Source organism: Akebia trifoliata, chromosome 7 (assembly GCF_017979445.1).
Source record: "Akebia trifoliata isolate Shusen 1 chromosome 7, ASM1797944v1, whole genome shotgun sequence".
Classification (NCBI taxonomy): domain Eukaryota; kingdom Viridiplantae; phylum Streptophyta; class Magnoliopsida; order Ranunculales; family Lardizabalaceae; genus Akebia; species Akebia trifoliata.
This window is the reverse complement of record NC_141381.1, coordinates 3,917,402-3,937,316: the sequence shown is the minus strand read 5'-3', so window position 1 is coordinate 3,937,316 and position 19,915 is coordinate 3,917,402. Positions and strand designations below refer to the sequence as shown.

Here is a 19,915-nt window from a genome sequence, read left to right as displayed (position 1 = left end):
TAATGAATTGGATATGGTTAATGATTTGTGGGCTTTGTAGTGTTGGGCTTGGGTTTTTAGAAATGGTTTTGGTTTTAGGATTGGTTGAGGGTTGTTTTGAAATGGATTTTGAGGGTATAGGTTGGTTTTAGATTTTAGGTGATGTGGATTAATTTTTAGGCTAGGGGTAAGATGAGAAATCGATTTAGGAAAGTGTTGAGGGCTTGTGGGCCTTAGGTGGGCCTATGTTTTTAACGGATACGGAGGCGGAGCGGTGATAGTATAGGAGGGGTAGGCATCTCAAGTCTCACCTTTTTAATTTTTAATTTTTTTAGATTTTTGCAATCATTAATTTGATCAAAAATGCCACGTGTTGGCGAATCGGGCTTTTTAGGCCCGTTGGTGAAATTTATCGAAAATTTGACGTTTTTTATTTGGAAGCGGAGCGGTGAGTGAATATGGGAAGACGTAAGGTAGGCCGAGTCCTTTTTGTGGCCTCCTAAACATATGAGAGGTCTTAGGGCCTCGGGTTGGTAAAAATGTCACTTTTCAATGACTTGGGCCTTTAAGGCCCGTTGGCCCATTTATTTAGAAAATCGATATTTTTGGGCCCTTTCGAGAAGGGCCCGTTTCAATTGAGGTGTCTACAAATGGAAAGACCAAGAAGGATAAAATTGTGAATTAGCAGATTCATGAAAATGTAGTAATAGTACAACTAAATTGTGCTTCTTGAATGTGAACCGTATCTCAGAGAGTCATACTATGCATGTTTGGTTGCTGTTGAATTAGTGACTCTGTCATGATTTTCGTAACAAATTCTTGTTTGGAAGTAAATGACCGATTCCTGTGGGACTGAATATGTAGACTTGAAGGTGTGATTTAGTTTATGTCATTTTTACTTTCATTTGTGATAAAATTCATCTTAGAAAGCTTAATGACAAGCATGCCTCATTTTTGCAGTAGTTCGAGGCATACAATTCAAATGGTACTGTTGTAGCTGGAGATAAAACAAAAGAGGTAGGCTTGATTATACTGAAGTTTTTATGCCAATTCAGTCCCAATATCGAAGTTCTTGATAGTAATTTATTGTTGAAATGGTATTCCCAACGTAAATAGCATTCCTAATGTGACAGCCATTATTAACAGTTATATCTCTGTTATAACTTATAATAACCAATATCTTGCCATTTTAAGACTAATGTAGCGTTAGATATCATTTTTTCTTCAAAATATGTAAATCAGAGTCAGTAATAAAATAATAAAAAATTAGAAAAAGTGTTGATTATAAATCTGTTACTGTTTGGTTTATTACTTTAACCATTGCATTTTGTTTTCCTGTAGACTCTATCTACTCTTAAGAGTATCTGTTGATCCATGCGATCCCCATTTCCCATCTTTATGTAGGTACTTGTACGTGATATATGGGTATTTGAGAAATCTCTCTTTCACGAAGGAGCATATTGGCGCCTTTGCGGGCGGATTAAGTTATAATCCATTGTAGCCCAACTGTGCGAGATAGTGACAGATCGCAGCCATGACCCAGATTAAGTTATAGAATTTATTTCAGGATTTCTTATTTTTTATCTTCATTGACAGACAAGAATGCAATCCAATATTTTTTTTGCAACGAAAACACCTCAGTGGACAAAACAATAGTCCTCACCTGGGCACTTGGTGGGTTACCCTTTGAAGGGTTCTTCTTGTGTTTTTGAGATTTTTGTTAGTTGCAGTTGAGATAGAAACAGCAAAATGAGCATGTAGAGTTATTTAAAATTCTAAGGACAATGAAAGGCCACATGTTTCTTTTACCATTTTATTTTATATATCTTAAAAGGATAATTAGTGGCCAACCTCATTTTATTGTGAACAAATTTGTGCCATGTGTATATGAGAAGCCTAATTGCCTGGGAAATTGATTTGCAATTTGGGGGGGACAAGAGCTTCGTGTCCAAGGTATCTTTCTTTTATTTGGTCCATTGCCTTGTGTAAAATCCTGACTGTGGAGGACATTATGTCTCGGGACATTTTTTCATTTGATTTTCGTTAGCTTTGTATGGAAAATCCTTTGTGCATCATCTTGGTTCCATTTCTTGTCTTTGTTTCAGGTGATTTGGTGCTTCACATTATCATTCACCTATCATGTTCACTGAGAAGATAGGACATGCCTTTGTCATATAAACCAATTATCAAAGTTAATTGTATCATTGTAAATCATAAAAGAAGTATTTGTTTGCCCAAAGAGTTAAACTTGGAGAGAATGTGATCCTCCGTTAAGTGTTTTCAATGTTTCATTGTGATGAAGTTTGGTCACCACTCACAATCACTCCTCCATGTTTTTGGTGGAATTTTGAGATACGTCGTGTTTTCACTCGATATGCCTCTCTTGACCTCAAGCTTCCTTAATAGACTTAAAAAGAGTGACCCAAATGCTCTTGTTTCAAGTAAAAAAACCCTTGATTTTCTTCTCAAAACCAGTTATTTTCAACTTACAGGTAAATTTTATTATTTTCATATTCAATCTTAAGATTCTATGTCTTCAACCTTCAAACCTGACAAGAAAGAATTTTGGATAAATAGAAACGATGAAATTTTGGGTAGAAAAATTAGCAATTTTCTTATCAGGTTATGTTTAAAACCATAGTTGAAGATTGGAGAGCTTGAAGACAATTGATTTTGGAAAGAAAAATCAAATAGAATTTTGTAGGGAAGTAGGAAATAATGAAATTTTGTATACAAAAACTGGAGTTTTATTTATTTATTTATTTTACATAAGATTAAGGTTTGATTGGAAAGATGAATTCAAGATAAGATTGAATAGATTAAAAATAATATACATCAAAGTTGAAGAGTTCCAAGTTGCCTGGTTTGGAGAAGGAAAACTAGGGTTTTTTCAATTAACAAGACTAAGGGCAAGGGGGCATTTCATTAGTATGAATACGGAAGGATAAAATCAAAGAGAGGTGCTGTCAATTTTTTTTTAAAATTTTAAGTATAATGGATTTTAAACACATTATATTAAATTTAATATTTAAAATTAAAATATTGAAAAGAAAATATTAAATTATATTATATTAATATTTATTATATATATTAATATTTATAGTTAAAATGTCAAAAACAGTATAGTTTGAAGGCATATTATGATACTAAAAAACAAAAACAGTCATTGGTATAATATAAGGGTATTCTGGTCTTTTTTCTAGAAGTCATGAGAAGTCAGTATGGTTCCCAAACAGACTTCCAGCACAAAAGTACTTCTGCCAGTACTTCACAGAGTTGATTGCCAAACGCCTTTCTGCACAGAATTACTTTTCCAGCTCCTCCACAGAGTACTCCAGCTCCTACTCTTTGAAACAGTAGTTCTGCTCCTGGTATCCAAACACGCCCTTGGTATCTTGGTAGAGGTTGCTTATATGAACTACTATTACATGTTAAATTATTCTTTCATATAAATCCAAGTAATACTTGTGGTTCAACATAAATTATTCTTAAGATGTGTGTTCATCAACAATGTTTTTGGGTATTTGTTGGATCCACCATCAAGATCTACATTTATGAAGTCATGTGTTTGATGTAAACTAAATATGATATTTTGCTTGTACAATGAAAAATTAAAATGATTGTAATTAAGATCGAACAACAAACAACAAACAACAAAAATGTCCTTTTTATTTATACTTGGGAAACTTTATCCCAAAAAAAAAATTCTAATACATTATTGTAGGAGGAAAGTGTTATCCAATCTTCAACTTATTTGTGACACATTCACATAAACCTTCATACTCTGCAATGGACAACAAACCAAAAGAAATTAAGACATGTTGATATTAAGTTATAGTGAACAAATACACATTTTAATTAATTAATTGTAAACGCAACTCGAATTAGCAGTATTCATAGTTGATTATTGTTATTTTGAACTCAGATATGAATCATCATTTTAATTTGACTGAAATCAATAAGGATCCAATTTAATAAACTAATGAAAAGTTAAATAAATGTCAAATTGGATTTGATTTGATCCAAACCTGATCCAAGTGTCATCGGTTAGGATCTAGATCCCAATATTATTATCCGATAGAAAATCTGATATGGACCGGATCCAATAACTATCGGACCAAATCCTAATCAAAAGTCAAAACCGAAACTTACTGGATTGATCCCAATTTGATTCAAACCCGGTCCATCGACAAGGCCTTAGACCAATGCCGCTGAATGTTTTTGGGTTTCTTATGAAAATCCATCATATTCAACTTCTCTAAAAATTATATATTGTTATTGAGATTTTAATGTTGAAGAAAATAAAAATTTTACGTACTCTTGGTAATCGATGTTTATCTTTCCAGCATCGGGATCCGCGATGTTGGCGAAGGCTTCTTGGGATAAGTCAATGGTGCCTCGACACCCGGCAGGACAATAGTCAATGATCTTGACAACCACTGTTCCATCCCTCTGCATGGGTGTGGGACCCCATGTTGGTGGCACTAAGGCACGTGACCTTGTATTTCTTCCACAAGCCGCTCTGTTTTGTCCATATTGCATCGCTTGCAGCTGCTATCATCACTCCATCATCTTCGAACCCATCACAAGAAGAAGCTGCATAGGTAGAAGAAATGAAGGGCAAAGGTGGATTGCTCATCAAATAATGATGAAACTACTAGTGTATTTAATTAATCCATTTTGCTCCAGTACAGCTCGGAGTTATCTTTTAAATAGCTACTTGTACTCTACATGTTACACTCTTTGGTTCCCAATGATCTACAAATGCTTGGCCAACCCTTTTAGTGGATCTACACATAAATAATGCTTGTGGTTTGTGAATTTAATGCCGTTGAAATTTAGCATTTCTTCGACATGGGCTTTATGAACAATGCTGTGTGTAGTATCCAAGCCCATGATGAAAAGAATGGTTGAATCGAATGGATAGAAATCACCCATCATTTGATTCAACCATTCTCTTCCCTCTCCTCAATAGGATTATTAATGGATCGGCAAATCAGACCCTTACCCAATCAGAATTTTTTTCCGGACCTCAATACTATAACTGATCCAATAGCAATCGAATCGGGGGCCTAGGATCAAAACATGATTGATAATAATTAAAAAACTGATACAGTAAATTATCAAATCCAAATCCATCTCCTTGATCCAAATCCAAAGTTTATATGATTGGATTTTGGGCCTGATCCAATCCATTGATAGTCCTACTCCTTACGTTCAACCCTTAGATATAGCTCGAGATAGAACTGAAATAAAATTCATGTTGCTGACCCCAATATTTGAGATTAGTTATAAATACTTACGAACATAGGGAGGAGTGTAGAAGGTCGCAGTTCCACTATCCGCACCAACTTGGATGGAAGAGAAGCTCAATATTGCTGCAATGGCTAGGAAGAGGAGGCAATGTAAAACTGCCATTATTATTTTATTTAGATTTTAGAAGAAAAATAGTGATTGGTGGTGGTGATAATGAGATGGTTATGAGGGGTTATTTATAGATAATGTTTAAATGCTATGAGTAATAGTTTATGGAAATTATACTGATCAAGATGTATGCCTTTTGATGCTATGTGCTTGGCATTGAAGGAAGGGGACAACAATACAAAATTTTTCTATCAGATCGCACATTAGAGATCTTTTGATTTTATTTGAATGCGACAAGGAAAGTATTTGGTGGGTCTACCAAATTTTGTACGGCAATTCAACAATGTATGAAATATGTTATAAAATTGAGATAGTGTAGATTGATGTTTTAAAACTAGTAAAGTTGAATTGAAACTCGGCTGGGCAACTCAATTCTATTGGATTTTATGTTGCCTTTTTCGTTAAAACTTGTTTGAACTAACAAGGGCCGGCTCAATTCTATTGGATTTTATGTTGCCCACACACTTTCAAATAAAGAAGTGCAATCTGAGGTTCCAACTTGAGGTCACTTCAGTATTATTCTTTCTCTAATAAACGCTTAAAAATATCTTTCTAAATTGTAACTTCCTCTCAACATTTTATATTATTAAAATAGAGAGAGATTCGTTCTTTCTACCAAAAACTCATTGGAGTTCACCAAAGAGGTTATAGATTTGAGGAACAATAGTAAATTTTGTAGCTCTCCTCTATTTTTTTTTTTTTTTCATTTAAAAAAAAATTATTTATATATATTCATATAATCTTGATGTATTTCTCATCCATAGTTATAAAAATGAAAAATTGTAGCAAAAAAAATAAAACTAAAAAATTGAATTCATAAAAATTTTACAATTTTTGTTCATAATATTTATCCAATGTCGAACCTCAACGCTGGAATGTATTATAGCATTGACACCCAACGGTACCTATTGTTTAATTTTAACGTATGACTTGGACAACAACCATAGGATTAGACTGGGTACTTTGCAAATGGTTACATGCTTTTTGAAAAAGAACATCAGAAAAATGTATATGTGTGAAAAAGTTGATAAATAAAAAGCAGAAAGATGTGAAAAAGCCCAAATCAAAGTAAGAAAACTTGAATTGAAATAGTACAAAAATGATGAAAAGAGTCCAATGAGACCAAATAATTTCATTAGGGTAAAAGTAGTCAATGGTAAAAATGTGAGTAAGTTGAAATATCACAGATAAAGTCCCTTAGAGGTATTAAAGTAAACATCCACACTTCTCACTCTCCCAGACAGGATGATTAGTTTCGAGTTAAAATTTAGAAGTACCGACCATTCTTTACCATTAGGAGGTGAAATCTTGTTCTTGAAAAAGTTGTTGCTTGTTAAAAGAAAAATCAGAAAAATGCACAGGCACTCAACTTATCTTTGAAAATTTCTAAAGTAAGGAATGGAAACTAGAACTTTGCTCAAATGTAACGGATCTATGACTGATTTGTGAAATGACATTATATTTGCCTTTCATACTTTGATTTTTATTTTAATATTTGTAAAGCATTGGAATTTTGTCGGTATATATATACTACAAACCCTCATGAGTCAAACTCGTCCACTTGGGTAACCTAGGAGTTTTAGGACTTGTTGCATTCGCTAAATGCAATCATGTAACCTACGAAAATAGTTTGTAATTTAGTTTTTACTTAATTTTTGTTCGGAACTAGTAAAATCTAGGTTTAAGGGTGTGATCGAGATCTACAAAGTGATTTCTAGAGTCTTAATTACATAGATTTTACAAGTAAACTATATAGTAAATCCCCTTATTAGACATAATGCATTATTAATTTATAATAATTATTATTTTTCATAAAATAATATATTTTAGGAACTAATTACTGTTATTTTTGTGTAACAAGAAAAAGTCATAAATTTTCATAAACAAATTAGAAAATTCAAAGAAGCTATTACAATGAAGGATCTGGAAGAAGTCACCTAACTAAGACCCAATCAATTGGGTCCACATGGACCGCAGCACCCTAGTCAATGTGGACGGCATGGTGGTGTCAGTGAGTTACTCATCGAGATTTGCATAAGAACTTTGCGGTTGAAGATGTTTCGTATTGAATTAGGATTTTGTAATTATTCTATTTACAAAAGGATCCCGAACCTTAGAAACCCTAATTTGATATCTATAAATAGGAGACCAAACCAGAGTTTTAATATATTTAGAATTTTAGGAAATTTCTCTCTTGCTTTGCTTTTAGTTTTTGGTTTAAAAATAGAAGTTTTGTAATTAAGGAAACTCTGTTGATTTCAAAATCAAGATCAATAAAGAAGACATTTTGTTCTCTCACCTTTATGTTCTCTTTCTTTCATTTTTATTTATTGCTCTTGTGATGACTATTGGTTAAACTCAGCGTTAGATTGGTCGAGGAAGCATAAGCAGGTTTCTGTTAATCTCTTTTTAATTGTTCGTACAACAATACTTTATTGTTTTATTATGAAAATCTTTAAGTAAAAATTATTTAAAATAATATTGTTTGTTCTACCATTTTGATGATTTATACTTTGATCAGTTCAAGATAAATCATATTTTACAAAGAACATTTAATATTTATCTTATAATTTCGATTTAATAAGTTTATCACATATTTTGAAATCCTTTTTTAATAGAACAAATTAATTTTTCGATTCACAAATATTAGTTTTGTTTAGTGGATCGAAATAAATAGAGGATTATAAAAAATATTAACAGAACTTGCAACGGTGGATCAGACCGATTTAAACTCTTCCTTAGTGATTTAATTATTTCATTTTTATCTTTTTAGATAGTTTATTCTTGAAAACTATTTTTAAATTGGTTATGTAAATCTAAATCAGGTTTGAAGTAAAAAAGAATATCGAATCAACGTTGTCTTTGTGGATCGATCCTTACTTACTAAGATTTATATTTTATTTTTTATTTTAATTGAGAATCTACATTGAACAATTATCATCATTGATTGTGTTTCACATTAGTTATCTAATAATTGGCAAATGAAACTTTAGTTGGATTGCCACGCATGTTACGAGAGTACATAATCTTTACTGAATGTTAATGTACTTTGGAAAAAATTATGGACAATTAGTTCTACCATATGTATGAAAAATGCCTAGAAGTGTTATGTCATCTGAGCATGTTGGCACAATCAAATCTTTGAAATTATAAGTGCCAAGGTAACACGATTTTGTTTTCATTTCATTAACATGTTAAGGGCATTTAATCTCATAAGGTCTTTGGTGGGATTTGTTCTCTTTGTTTATTATGATTCATTTACCACTCATCTTTAAGGCACATGATTCACTCATGAGTCATTAGATTGTAAATTTTAATTTCGAAGTAATAACAACTTAAAATGGTGATTTTTATAATCTTGGCCAAATTTATTTTCAAATTTTGAGGTTTAAGTCTAAGTATGAGGTTTTTTGTTGTTGAAATAATTGATTAGACATTCGTTCTTTTATATTAGTAAGTTGTTGTTTAGAAATTTCTGTGCTAAGCTTATGAACCAATGACTTGATGTCGTATGTATTTAAAAATCACTCAAAATCCGAACTCGTAATTGCTTACAAGGTTATGTTAGTCTTTTACACAATAAATACATTTATTATGTCATTAATAAATGCATTTATTATGTTGGCATTGATTGCCCTAAAACATATACCATAAAAAAATTTTAAAAAAAAAAAAATCAAAATGCTTTAATACTCATAGCATTTATTACGTAAACAAGCATTTATTGTTTAAAAGACTAATACACCCTTATCTTTTTCATTAAAAGAATTATTAAAAAAAAGAAAAGTATTGGACAATGCTAACGTCCCCATGAAGTATTAGACGTTAGCATCTCCCCCCCCCCCCCCCCCCCCCCTCTCTCTCTCTCTCTCTCTCATTCCGACTTCTTGTAAATCTTAATAAGCCTTGAAATTCAAAACTAATACAATGGAACAAAGACTGGAAACAGGTTACTTACTCCTAATGGTTTAAGTGAGCCCTTTCATTTTGGATTAAAAAATTCAGAATGAATCAAATCTCCTTAAATAGGCTTCCTTCTTAACTCTTGGAACTCATTTGTAGTAGTTCTGTCCCATATGACATGTAGATATAAAGGAAAAGTTACCTACAATCCGTAGAAAAATTCCTCTTCATTATCTAGGGGATTAAATTTAAATACTAACTTTTCTTTTATGACGGCAACTGGTATGTTGGTACAAGTTGCTTATGTGAGTACTAATACAAGTTACATTGTCTTATTGAGGATGCTATGTTGTTGGTTGATTATGATCATGTCATTTATTAATCATGTATTTTGTATGTGTGTTTGTGATTTTATATTGATGTATTATGATGTGTGATGTAATTAAGATGTGAACAATATGATTTTTGCTTGTACAATGGAGAAATTAAAATGATTGTAATTAAGATGGAACACAAAGATGTCCTTCTCATTTATACTTGGGAAACTTAATCCAAAATAAACTTTCTAATACATGATTGTAGAAGGTTACTGTTCTCCAATCTTCAATGTATTTGTGGCACATTCACATAAGCCTTCATACTCTGCAATGGACAACAAACCAAAAGAAATGAAGACATGTTGATATTTAGTTATAGTGAATAAATACACATTTTAATTAATTAATTGTAAATGCAATTCGAACTAGCAGTATTCATAGTTGATTATTATTCCTCGAAACTCAGATATGAGTCATCATCTTGACTGGGTCAGCTTGAAAATTCATCGAATCAAATCAGAAACTCGACCAATTCGGTTATAAGTTATAATAAATTTGTAGAGAACAAAAAATAAAAATCTATTTATTGTAAGATAGTAAAATTTATTTATAAATTTAATATATTTTCAATTTGACTCATCCAAGTTGACTAGTGATTTTTTGGCTTAGTCTCTGTCTCGATGTCCATCAAGTTTTTGAGTTTGAAACTAAGGATGTGAAGTCATGTGGACATGGTTTTAAAACTCGCTTTGATGTCTCGTCTACTCTAATCCATGAACGAGACCGAGTCGTTCATTTTGATGTCTCGTGTACTCTAGTCCGTGAATGAGACCGAGTTGTCTCGAACGAGTTTTCTGATACATTTGAGTCATCGTTTTCAACAATGGGAAAAATGAATTGTGGTTTTAAATCTCGTCCAATGCGTTTGACTTGTCTATCCGTCTCATTGGTGGATGATACCGTGACATACCCGTCTCACAAAATGATTGAAATGCCCCCCATCTTTAACCCTTGCTCAAAATCCTTGATTTTCTTCAGAATCCATGATCTTTAACTTCTAAGGTAAAATATTTTACCCTCATTTTCATCCTAAAGATTTTATCTCCTTGACCATCAAGCCTCATGAATTAGAAATGGTGCCAAACTTTTCATTTTTTTTCCCCGGAAAAACAAGAAGCTTTCTTGAAGTTGAAGTGGTAATATAACATCACTTTGATTAAATTCAACTTTTCGTTTAGAAGTTTTAAAATATTTTACTTTAATATTTAAAATGTGGATCAAATAAGGATCCAATTTGATAACCTAATGAAAAGTTAAATAAATGTCAACTTGGATTTGATTTGATCCAAACCTGATCCAAGTGTCATTGGTTAGGATCTAGATCCCAATATTATCATCCGAAAGATAATCTGATATGGACCAGATCCAATAACTATCAGACCGATTCCTAATCAACCGATACTTACCGGATTAATCCCAATTTAATTCAAACCTGATCCATCAACAAGGCCTTAGACGAACTCCGCTACATGTTTTTGGGTTTCTTATGAAAAATCCATCATATTCAACTTCTCTAAAAATCATATATTGTTATTGAGATTTTAATGTCGAAGAAAATAAAAATTTTACGTACTCTTGGAAATCGATGTTTATCTTTCCAGCATCGGGATCCGCGATGATGGCGAAGGCTTCTTGGGATAAGTCAATGGTGCCTCGACACCCGGCAGGACAATAGTCAATGATCTTGACCACTACTGTTCCATCCCCTCTGCATGGGTGTGGGACCCCCATGTTGGTGGCACTAAGGCACGTGACCTTGTAATTCCTTCCACAAGCCGCTTTGTTGTCCCATATTGCATCGCTTGCAGCTGCTATCATCACTCCATCATCGTCGAACCCATCACAAGAAGAAGCTGCATAGGTAGAAGAAATGAAGGGCAAATGTGGATTGATCATCAAATAATGATGCAACTACTAGTGTATTTAATTAATCCATTTGGCTCCAGTACAACTGGGAGTTATCTTTTAAATAGCTACTTGTACTCTACATGTTACACTCTTTGGCTCCCAATGATCTACAAATGCTTGGCCAACCCTTTTAGTGAATTTACACATAAATAATGCTTTTGGTTTGCGAAATTGTAACCATTGAAATTTAGCATTTCTTCGACATGGGCTTTATGAACAATGCTGTGTGTAGTATCCAAGCCCATGATGAAAAAATGGTTGAATCAAATGGATAGAAATCACCCATCATTTGATTCAACCATTCTCTTCCCTCTCCTCAATAGGATTATTAATGGATTGCATGACATCGGCAAATCAGACCCTTGCCCAATCAGAATTTTTATCCGGACGTCAATGCTTTATCTGGTCCAATAACAATCAAATCGGGGGCCTAGGATCAAAACATGATTGATAAAATAAAATAAAATAAAAACTGATACAGTAAATTATCAAATTAGAGCCTTATCGAAACCCAAATCCTTGATCCAAATCCAATGTTTATATGATTGGATTTTGGGCCTGATCCAATCCATTGATAGTCCTACTCCTTACGTTCAACCCTTAGATATAGCTCGAGATAGAACTGAAATAAAATTCATGTTGCTGACCCCAATATTTGAGATTAGTCATAAATACTTACGAACATAGGGAGGAGTGTAAAAGGTTGCAGTTCCACTATCTGCACCAACTCGGAAGGAAGAGAAGCTCAATATTGCTGCAATGGCTAGGAAGAGGAGGCAATGTAAAACTGCCATTATTATTTTATTTAGATTTTAGAAGAAAAATAGTGATTGGTGGTGGTGATAATGAGATGGTTATGAGGGGTTATTTATAGATAATGTTTAAATGCTATGAGTAATATTTTATGGAAATTATACTGATCAAGATGTATGCCTTTTGATGCTATGTGCTTGGCATTGAAGGAAGGGGACAACAATACAAAATTTTCTATCAGATCGCACATTAGAGATCTTTTGATTCTATTTGAATGTGACAAGGAAAATATTTGGTGGGTCTACCAAATTTTGTACGGCAATTCAACAATGTATGAAATATGTTATGAAATTGAGATAGTGTAGATTGATGTTTTAAAACTAGTAAAGTTGAATTGAAACTCAGCTCGGCCAATTCAATTCTATTGGATTTTATGTTGCCTTTTTCGTTAAAACTTGTTTGAACTAACAAGGGCCGGCTCAATTCTATTGGATTTTATGTTGCCCATACACTTTCAAATAAACAAGTGCAATATGAGGTTCCAGCTTGAGGTCACTTCAGTATTATTCTTTCTCTAATAAACCCTTAAAAATAATCTTCTAAATTGTAACTTCGTCTCAACATTTTATACCATTAAAATAGAGAGAGATTCGTTCTTTCTACCAAAAACTCATTGGAGTTCACCAAAGAGGTTATAGATTTGAGGAACAATAGTGAATTTTGTAGCTCTCCTATATTTTTTTTTTTTTTCATTTTTTTTTAAATTATGTATATATATTCATATAATCTTGATATATTTCCCATCCATAGTTATAAAAATGAAAAATTGTAGTAAAAAAAAATAAAACTAAAAAATTGATTTCACAAAAATTTTACAATTTTGATCATAATATTTATCCAATGTCGAACCTCAACGCTGGAATGTATTATAGCATTGATGCTCTACGGTACCTATTATCGAATTTCAACGTATGACTTGGAAAACAACCATAGGATTAGATTGGGTACCTTAAAAATGGTTACATGTTTTTTGAAAAAGAACATCAAGAAAATGTTGATGTAAAAAAGTTGATAAAAAAAAAACAAAAGATGTGAAAAAGTCCAAATCGAAGTAAGAAAGCTTGAATTGAAATAGTACAAAAATGAAAAGAGTCCAATGAGACCAAATAATTTCATTAGGGTAAAAGTTGTCAATGGTAAAAATGTGAGTAAGTTGAAATATCACAGATAAAGTCCCTTAGAGGTATTAAAGTGAACATCCACACCTCTCACACTCCTAGACAGGATGATTAGTTTCGAGTTAAAATTTAGAAGAACGACCATTCTTAACCATTAGGAGGTGAAATCTTGTTCTTGAAAAAGTTGTTGACTGTTAAAAGAAAAATCAGAAAAATGCACAGGCACTCAAATTATCTTTGAAATTTTCTAAAGTGAGGAATGGAAACTAGAACTTTGCATAAACATAACGGATCTATGACTGATTTGTGAAATGTCATTATATTTGTCTTTTATACTTTGATTTTGATTTTAATATTTTTAAAGCATTGTAATTTTGTGAGTATATTCACTATAAATCCTCATGAGTCAAACTCGTCTACTATGGTAACCTAGGGGTTTATGACTTGTTGCATTCGCTAAATGCAATCATGCAACTACAAAAATAGTTTATAATTTAATTTTTACTTAATTTTTGTTCAGGACTAGTAAAATCTAGGTTTGGGAATGTGATCGAGATCTACAAAGTGGTTTCTAGAGCCCTAATTACATAGATTTTACAAGTAAACTATACAGTAAATCCCCTTATTAGATATAATGCATTGTTAATTTATAATAATAATTATTTTCTATAAAATGATATATTTTAGGAACTAATTACTATTATTTTTGTGTAACAGGAAAAAGTCATAAATTTTCATAAACAAATTAGAAAATTCAAAGAATCTATTACAATCAAGGATTTGGAAAAAGTCACCTAACTAAGACCCAGGTCAATTGGATCCACATGGACAGCATCACCCTAGTCAATGTGGGCGGCATGGTGGTGTCGATGTGTTACTCATCAAGATTTGCATAAGAACTTTGCGGTTGAAGATGCTTCGTATTGAATTAGGATTTTGTAATTATTCTGTTTACAAAACCCTAGAAACCCTAATTTAATATCTATAAATAGGAGACCAAACCAGAGTTTAAATATATTTAGAATTTTAGGAAATTTCTCTCTTGTTTTGCTTTTAATTTTTGGTTTAAAAGTAGAAATTTTGTAATTAAGGAAACTCTGTTGATTTCAAAATCAAGACCAATAAAGAAGACATTATGTTTTCTCACCTTTATGTTCTCTTTCTTTCATTTTTATTTTATTGTTCTTGCGATGACTATTGGTTAAACTCTGCGTTAGATCGGTCGAGGAAGCTTAAGCAAGTTTTTGTTAATCTCTTTTTAATTGTTTGTACAACAATGCTTTATTGTTTTATTGTGAAAACCTTTAAGTAAAAATTATTGGAAATAATATTGTTTGTTCTACCATTTTGATGATTTATACTTTGATCAATTTAAGATAAACCATATTTTACAAAGAACATTTAATATTTATCTTATAATTTTGATTTAATAAGTTTATCACATATTTTGAAATCCATTTTTAATAGAACTAATTAATTTTTCGATCCACAAACATTAATTTTGTTTAGTGGATCGAAATAAATAGAGGACTGTAAAAAATATTAACAAACTTGCAAGAGTGGATCAGACCGATTTAAACTCTTTCGTAGTGATTTAATTATTTTATTTTATTATCTTTTTAGATAGTTTATTCTCGAAAACTATTTTTAAATTGGTTATGTAAATCTAAATCGGGTTTGAAGTAAAAAAGAATATCGGATCAACGTTGTCTTGGTGGATTGATCCTTACTTACTAGTGTTTATATTTTGTTTTTTTATTTTAATTGATAACTTACATTGAACAATTCTCATCATCGATTGTGTTTCGCATTAGTTATCTAATAATTGGTGAAGGAAGCTTTAGTTGGATCTCCACCCATGTTACTAGAGTACATAATCTTTATTGAATGTTAATGTACTTTAGAAAAAATTATGGACAATTAGTTCTACCATATGTATGGAAAATGCCTAGAAGTGTTATGTCATCCGGGCATGTTGGCACAAATCAAATCTTTGAAATTATAAGTGCCAAGGTAACACGATTTTGTTTTCATTTCATTAACATGTTAAGGGCATTTCATTTAATCTCATAAGGTCTTTGGTGGGATTTGTTCCTTTGTTTATTATGATTCATTTACCACTCATCTTTAAGGCACATGATTCACTCATGAGTCATTAGATTGTAAATTTTAATTTCGAAGTAATAACAACTTAAAATGGTGATTTTTATAATCTTGCCAAATTTATTTTCAAATTTTGAGGTTTAAGTCTAACTATGAGGTTTTTTGTTGTTGAAATAATTGATTAGACATTCTTTTTTTTATATTACTAAGTTGTTGTTTAGAAATTTCTGTGCTAAGCTGATGAACGAATGACTTGATGTCGTGTGTATTTAAAAACCACTCAAAATCCAAACTCTTAACTGCTCACAAGACTATGTTAGTCTTTTACTCAATAAATATCTTTATTATGTCATTAATAAATGCATTTATTATGTTGGCATTGATTGCCCTAAAACATATACCATAAAAAATAAAAAATAAACAAAATGCTTAAATACTCATCGAATTTATTACGTAAACAAGCATTTATTGTTTAAAAGACTAATACAACCTTATCTTTTTCACTAAAAGAGTTATTGAAAAAAAAAGAAAAGTATTGGACAATGCTAATGTCCCCATGAAGTATTAGACGTTAGCATCTCCCCACCTCTCTTTTTCTCTCTCTCTCTCTCTCATTCCTACTTCTTGTAAATCTTAATAAGCCTTCGAAATACAAAACTAATACAATGGAACAAAGACTGGAAACAGGTTACTTACTCCTAATGGTTTAAGTGAGCCCTTTCATTTTGGATTAAAAAATTCAGAATGAATCAAATCTCCTTAAGTAGGCTTCCTTCTTAACTCTTGGAACTCATTTGTAGTAGTTCTGTCCCATATGACATGTAGATATAAAGGAAAAGTTACCTACAATCCCGTAAGAAAATTCCTCTTCATTATCTAAGGGGATTAAATTTAAATACTAACTTTTCTTTTATGACGGCAACTTGGTATGTTGGTACAAGTTGCTTATGTGAGCTACTAATACACGTTAAATTGTTCATCATCAATGTCTAAGGTATTTGTTGGATCCACTGTCGAGATCTGCATTTATGAAATCATGTGTTTGATGTAAACTAAATATGATTTTTTGCTTGTACAATGGAGAAATTAAAATGATTGTAATTAAGATGGAACAACAAAGATGTCCTTCTCATTTATACTTGGGAAACTTAATCCAAAATAAACTTTCTAATACATGATTGTAGAAGGTTACTGTTCTCCAATCTTCAATGTATTTGTGGCACATTCACATAAGCCTTCATACTCTGCAATGGACAACAAACCAAAAGAAATGAAGACATGTTGATATTTAGTTATAGTGAATAAATACACATTTTAATTAATTAATTGTAAATGCAACTCGAATTAGCAGTATGCATAGTTGATTATTATTCCTCGAAACTCAGATATGAGTCATCATCTTGACTGGGTCAGCTTGAAAATTCATCGAATCAAATCAGAAACTCGACCAATTCGGTTATAAGTTATAATAAATTTGTAGAGAACAAAAATAAAAATCTATTTATTGTAAGATAGTAAAATTTATTTATAACTTTAATATATTTTCAATTTGACTCATCCAAGTTGACTTGTGAGTTTTTGGCTAGTCTCTGTCTCGATGTCCATCAAGTTTTTGAGTTTAAAAACTAAGGATGTGAAGTCATGTGGGCATGGTTTTAAAACTCGTTTTGATGTCTTGTCTACTCTAATCCATGAACGAGACCGAGTCATTCGTTTTGGTGTCGCATCTACTCTAGTCCATGAATGAGACCGAGTCGTCTCGAACGAGTTTTTGATACGTTTGAGTCGTCGTTCAACAATGGGAAAAATGAATTGTGGTTTTAAATCTCGTCCAATGCGTTTCACTTGTCTATCCGTCTCATTGGTGGATGATATCGTGACATACCCATCTCACAAAATGATTGAAATGCCCCCCATCTTTAACCCTTGATCAAAATCTTTGATTTTCTTCAGAATCCATAATCTTTAACTTCTAATGTACAATATTTTACTCTCGTTTTCAACCTAAAGATTTTATCTCCTTGACCATCAAACCTCATGAATTAGAAATGGTGCCAACTTTTCAATCTTTTTTTTCCCTGGAAAAACAGGAAGCTTTCTTGAAGTGGTACTATAACATCACTTTGATTAAATTCAACTTTTCGTTTAGAAGTTTTAAAATATTTTATTTTAATATTGTAAAAAAATTCTGAGATATTTGAAATGTGGATCAATAAGGATCCAATTTGATAACCTAATGAAAAGTTAAATAAATGTCAAATTGGATTTGATTTGATCCAAACCTGATCCAAGTGTCATTGGTTAGGATCTTGATCCCAATATTATCATCCGAAAGATAATCTGATATGGACCGGATCCAATAACTATCGGACCGATTCCTAATCAAAAGTCAAAACTGATACTTACCGGATTAATCCCAATTTGATTCAAACCCGATCCATGACAAGGCCTTAGACCAACTCCACTGAATGGTTTTTGGTTTCTTATGGAAAATCCATCATATTCAACTTCTCTAAAAATCTTATATTGTTATTGAGATTTTAATGTCGAAGAAAATAAAAATTTTACGTACTCTTGGAAATCGATGTTTATCTTTCCAGCATCGGGATCCGCGATGATGGCGAAGGCTTCTTGGGATAAGTCAATGGTGCCTCGACACCCGGCAGGACAATAGTCAATGATCTTGACCACTACTGTTCCATCCCCTCTGCATGGGTGTGGGACCCCCATGTTGGTGGCACTAAGGCACGTGACCTTGTAATTCCTTCCACAAGCCGCTTTGTTGTCCCATATTGCATCGCTTGCAGCTGCTATCATCACTCCATCATCGTGGAACCCATCACAAGAAGAAGCTGCATATGTAGAAGAAATTAAGGGCAAAGGTGGATTGATCATCAAATAATGATGCAACTACTAGTATATTTAATTAATCCATTTGGATCCTGTACAACTGGGAGTTATCTGTTAAATAGCTACTTGTATTCTACATGTTACACTCTTTGGTTCCCAATGATCTACAAATGCATGGCCAACCATTTTAGTGGTTTGTGAATTTGTAATCATTGAAATTTAGCATTTCTTCGACATGGGCTTTATGAACAATGCTATGTGTAGTATCCAAGCCCATGATGAAAATAATGGTTGAATCGAATGGATAGAAATCACCCATCATTTGACTCAACCATTCTCGTCTCTCTCCTCAATAGGATTATTAATGGATCAAATGAGATCGGTTAATCAGACCCTTGCCCAATCAGAATTTTTTTTCCGGACCTCAACATTAGGACTGATCCAATAACAATCAAATCAGACCAAATCTATATATATAAACTTCAAATGTTTAAACAAAATATATAACATAATTTCTCATATTTTATTGGGGGCTAGGATCGAAACATGATTGATAAATATTAAAAAAACTGATACAGTAAATATCAAATTGGAGCGTTATTGAAACCCAAATCTTTAATCCAAATCCAAAGTTTGTATGATTGGATTTTGGGCCTGATCCAATCCATTGATAGTCCTACTCCCTACGTTCAACCCTTAGATATAGCTTGGGATAGAACTGAAATAAAACTCATATTGCTGTCCCCAATATTTGAGATTAGTCATAAATACTTACGAACATAGGGAGGAGTGTAGAAGGTCGCAGTTCCACCATCCGCACCAACTCGGATGGAAGAGAAGCTCAATATTGCTGCAATGGCTAGGAAGGGGAGACGATGTAAAACTGCCATTATTATTTTATTTAGATTTTAGAAGAAAAAAAGTGCTTGGTGGTGGTGATGACTAGATTTGTCATGAGGGGTTATTTATAGATAATGTTTAAATGCTACGAGTAATATTTTATGGAAATTACACTAATCGAGAAGTATGAATTTTTATGCTATGTGCTTGGCTTTGAAGGAAGGGGACAATAATACAAAAATTTTCTTTCAGATCTTTTGATTCTATTTGAATGCGACAAGGAAAATATTTGGTGGGTCTACCAAATTTTTTACGGCAATTCAACAATGTATGAAATATGTTATAAAATTGAGATAGTGTAGATTGATGTTTTAAAACTAGTAAAGTTGAATTGAAACTCGACTGGGCCAAGTCAATTCTATTGGATTTTATGTTGCCTTTTTCATTAAAACTTGTTTGAACTAACAAGGGCCGGCTGGATACAAGTTGAGGCCTAAGGCGAATCTTAAAATGATGCCATTTTTATGTTTAATATATTAATATAATAATAATGAATTATTTAAATAATAAAAAATTATTTTAATTGCTATTTGAGATGCA

General features: G+C 32.2%; 1 protein-coding gene, 1 long non-coding RNA gene and 1 pseudogene across 3 annotated transcripts in view; 1 reads left to right on the top strand and 2 right to left on the bottom strand.

The window, feature by feature from the left end:
- The window catches only part of LOC147398031 (uncharacterized), a 6,568-nt gene extending 3,954 nt beyond the window's left edge, over positions 1-2,614 (top strand). The window contains exons 3-5 of one of the 2 annotated variants that reach the window (XR_015179720.1): positions 940-996; positions 1,384-1,932; positions 2,085-2,608. This is a non-coding gene — a long non-coding RNA (uncharacterized LOC147398031). Of the gene's footprint in view, positions 1-939; positions 997-1,383 lie in introns of both variants that reach the window. The other variant, XR_015179719.1, reaches the window with a different exon arrangement.
- An 8,386-nt stretch (positions 2,615-11,000) lies between these two features.
- On the bottom strand, positions 11,001-12,385 carry LOC147398030 (EG45-like domain containing protein pseudogene; annotated as a pseudogene).
- Positions 12,386-16,830: 4,445 nt separating this feature from the next.
- On the bottom strand, positions 16,831-19,365 carry LOC147398029 (EG45-like domain containing protein). Its single transcript, XM_086448900.1, has 4 exons — positions 19,251-19,365; positions 18,198-18,477; positions 18,032-18,089; positions 16,831-16,869 (listed from the first exon to the last, which is right to left on the bottom strand). The coding sequence occupies exons 1-4, from the start codon at positions 19,363-19,365 to the stop codon at positions 16,831-16,833; spliced, it is 492 nt and encodes a 163-aa protein (XP_086305026.1).
- Between the last annotated feature and the right edge of the window lie 550 nt (positions 19,366-19,915).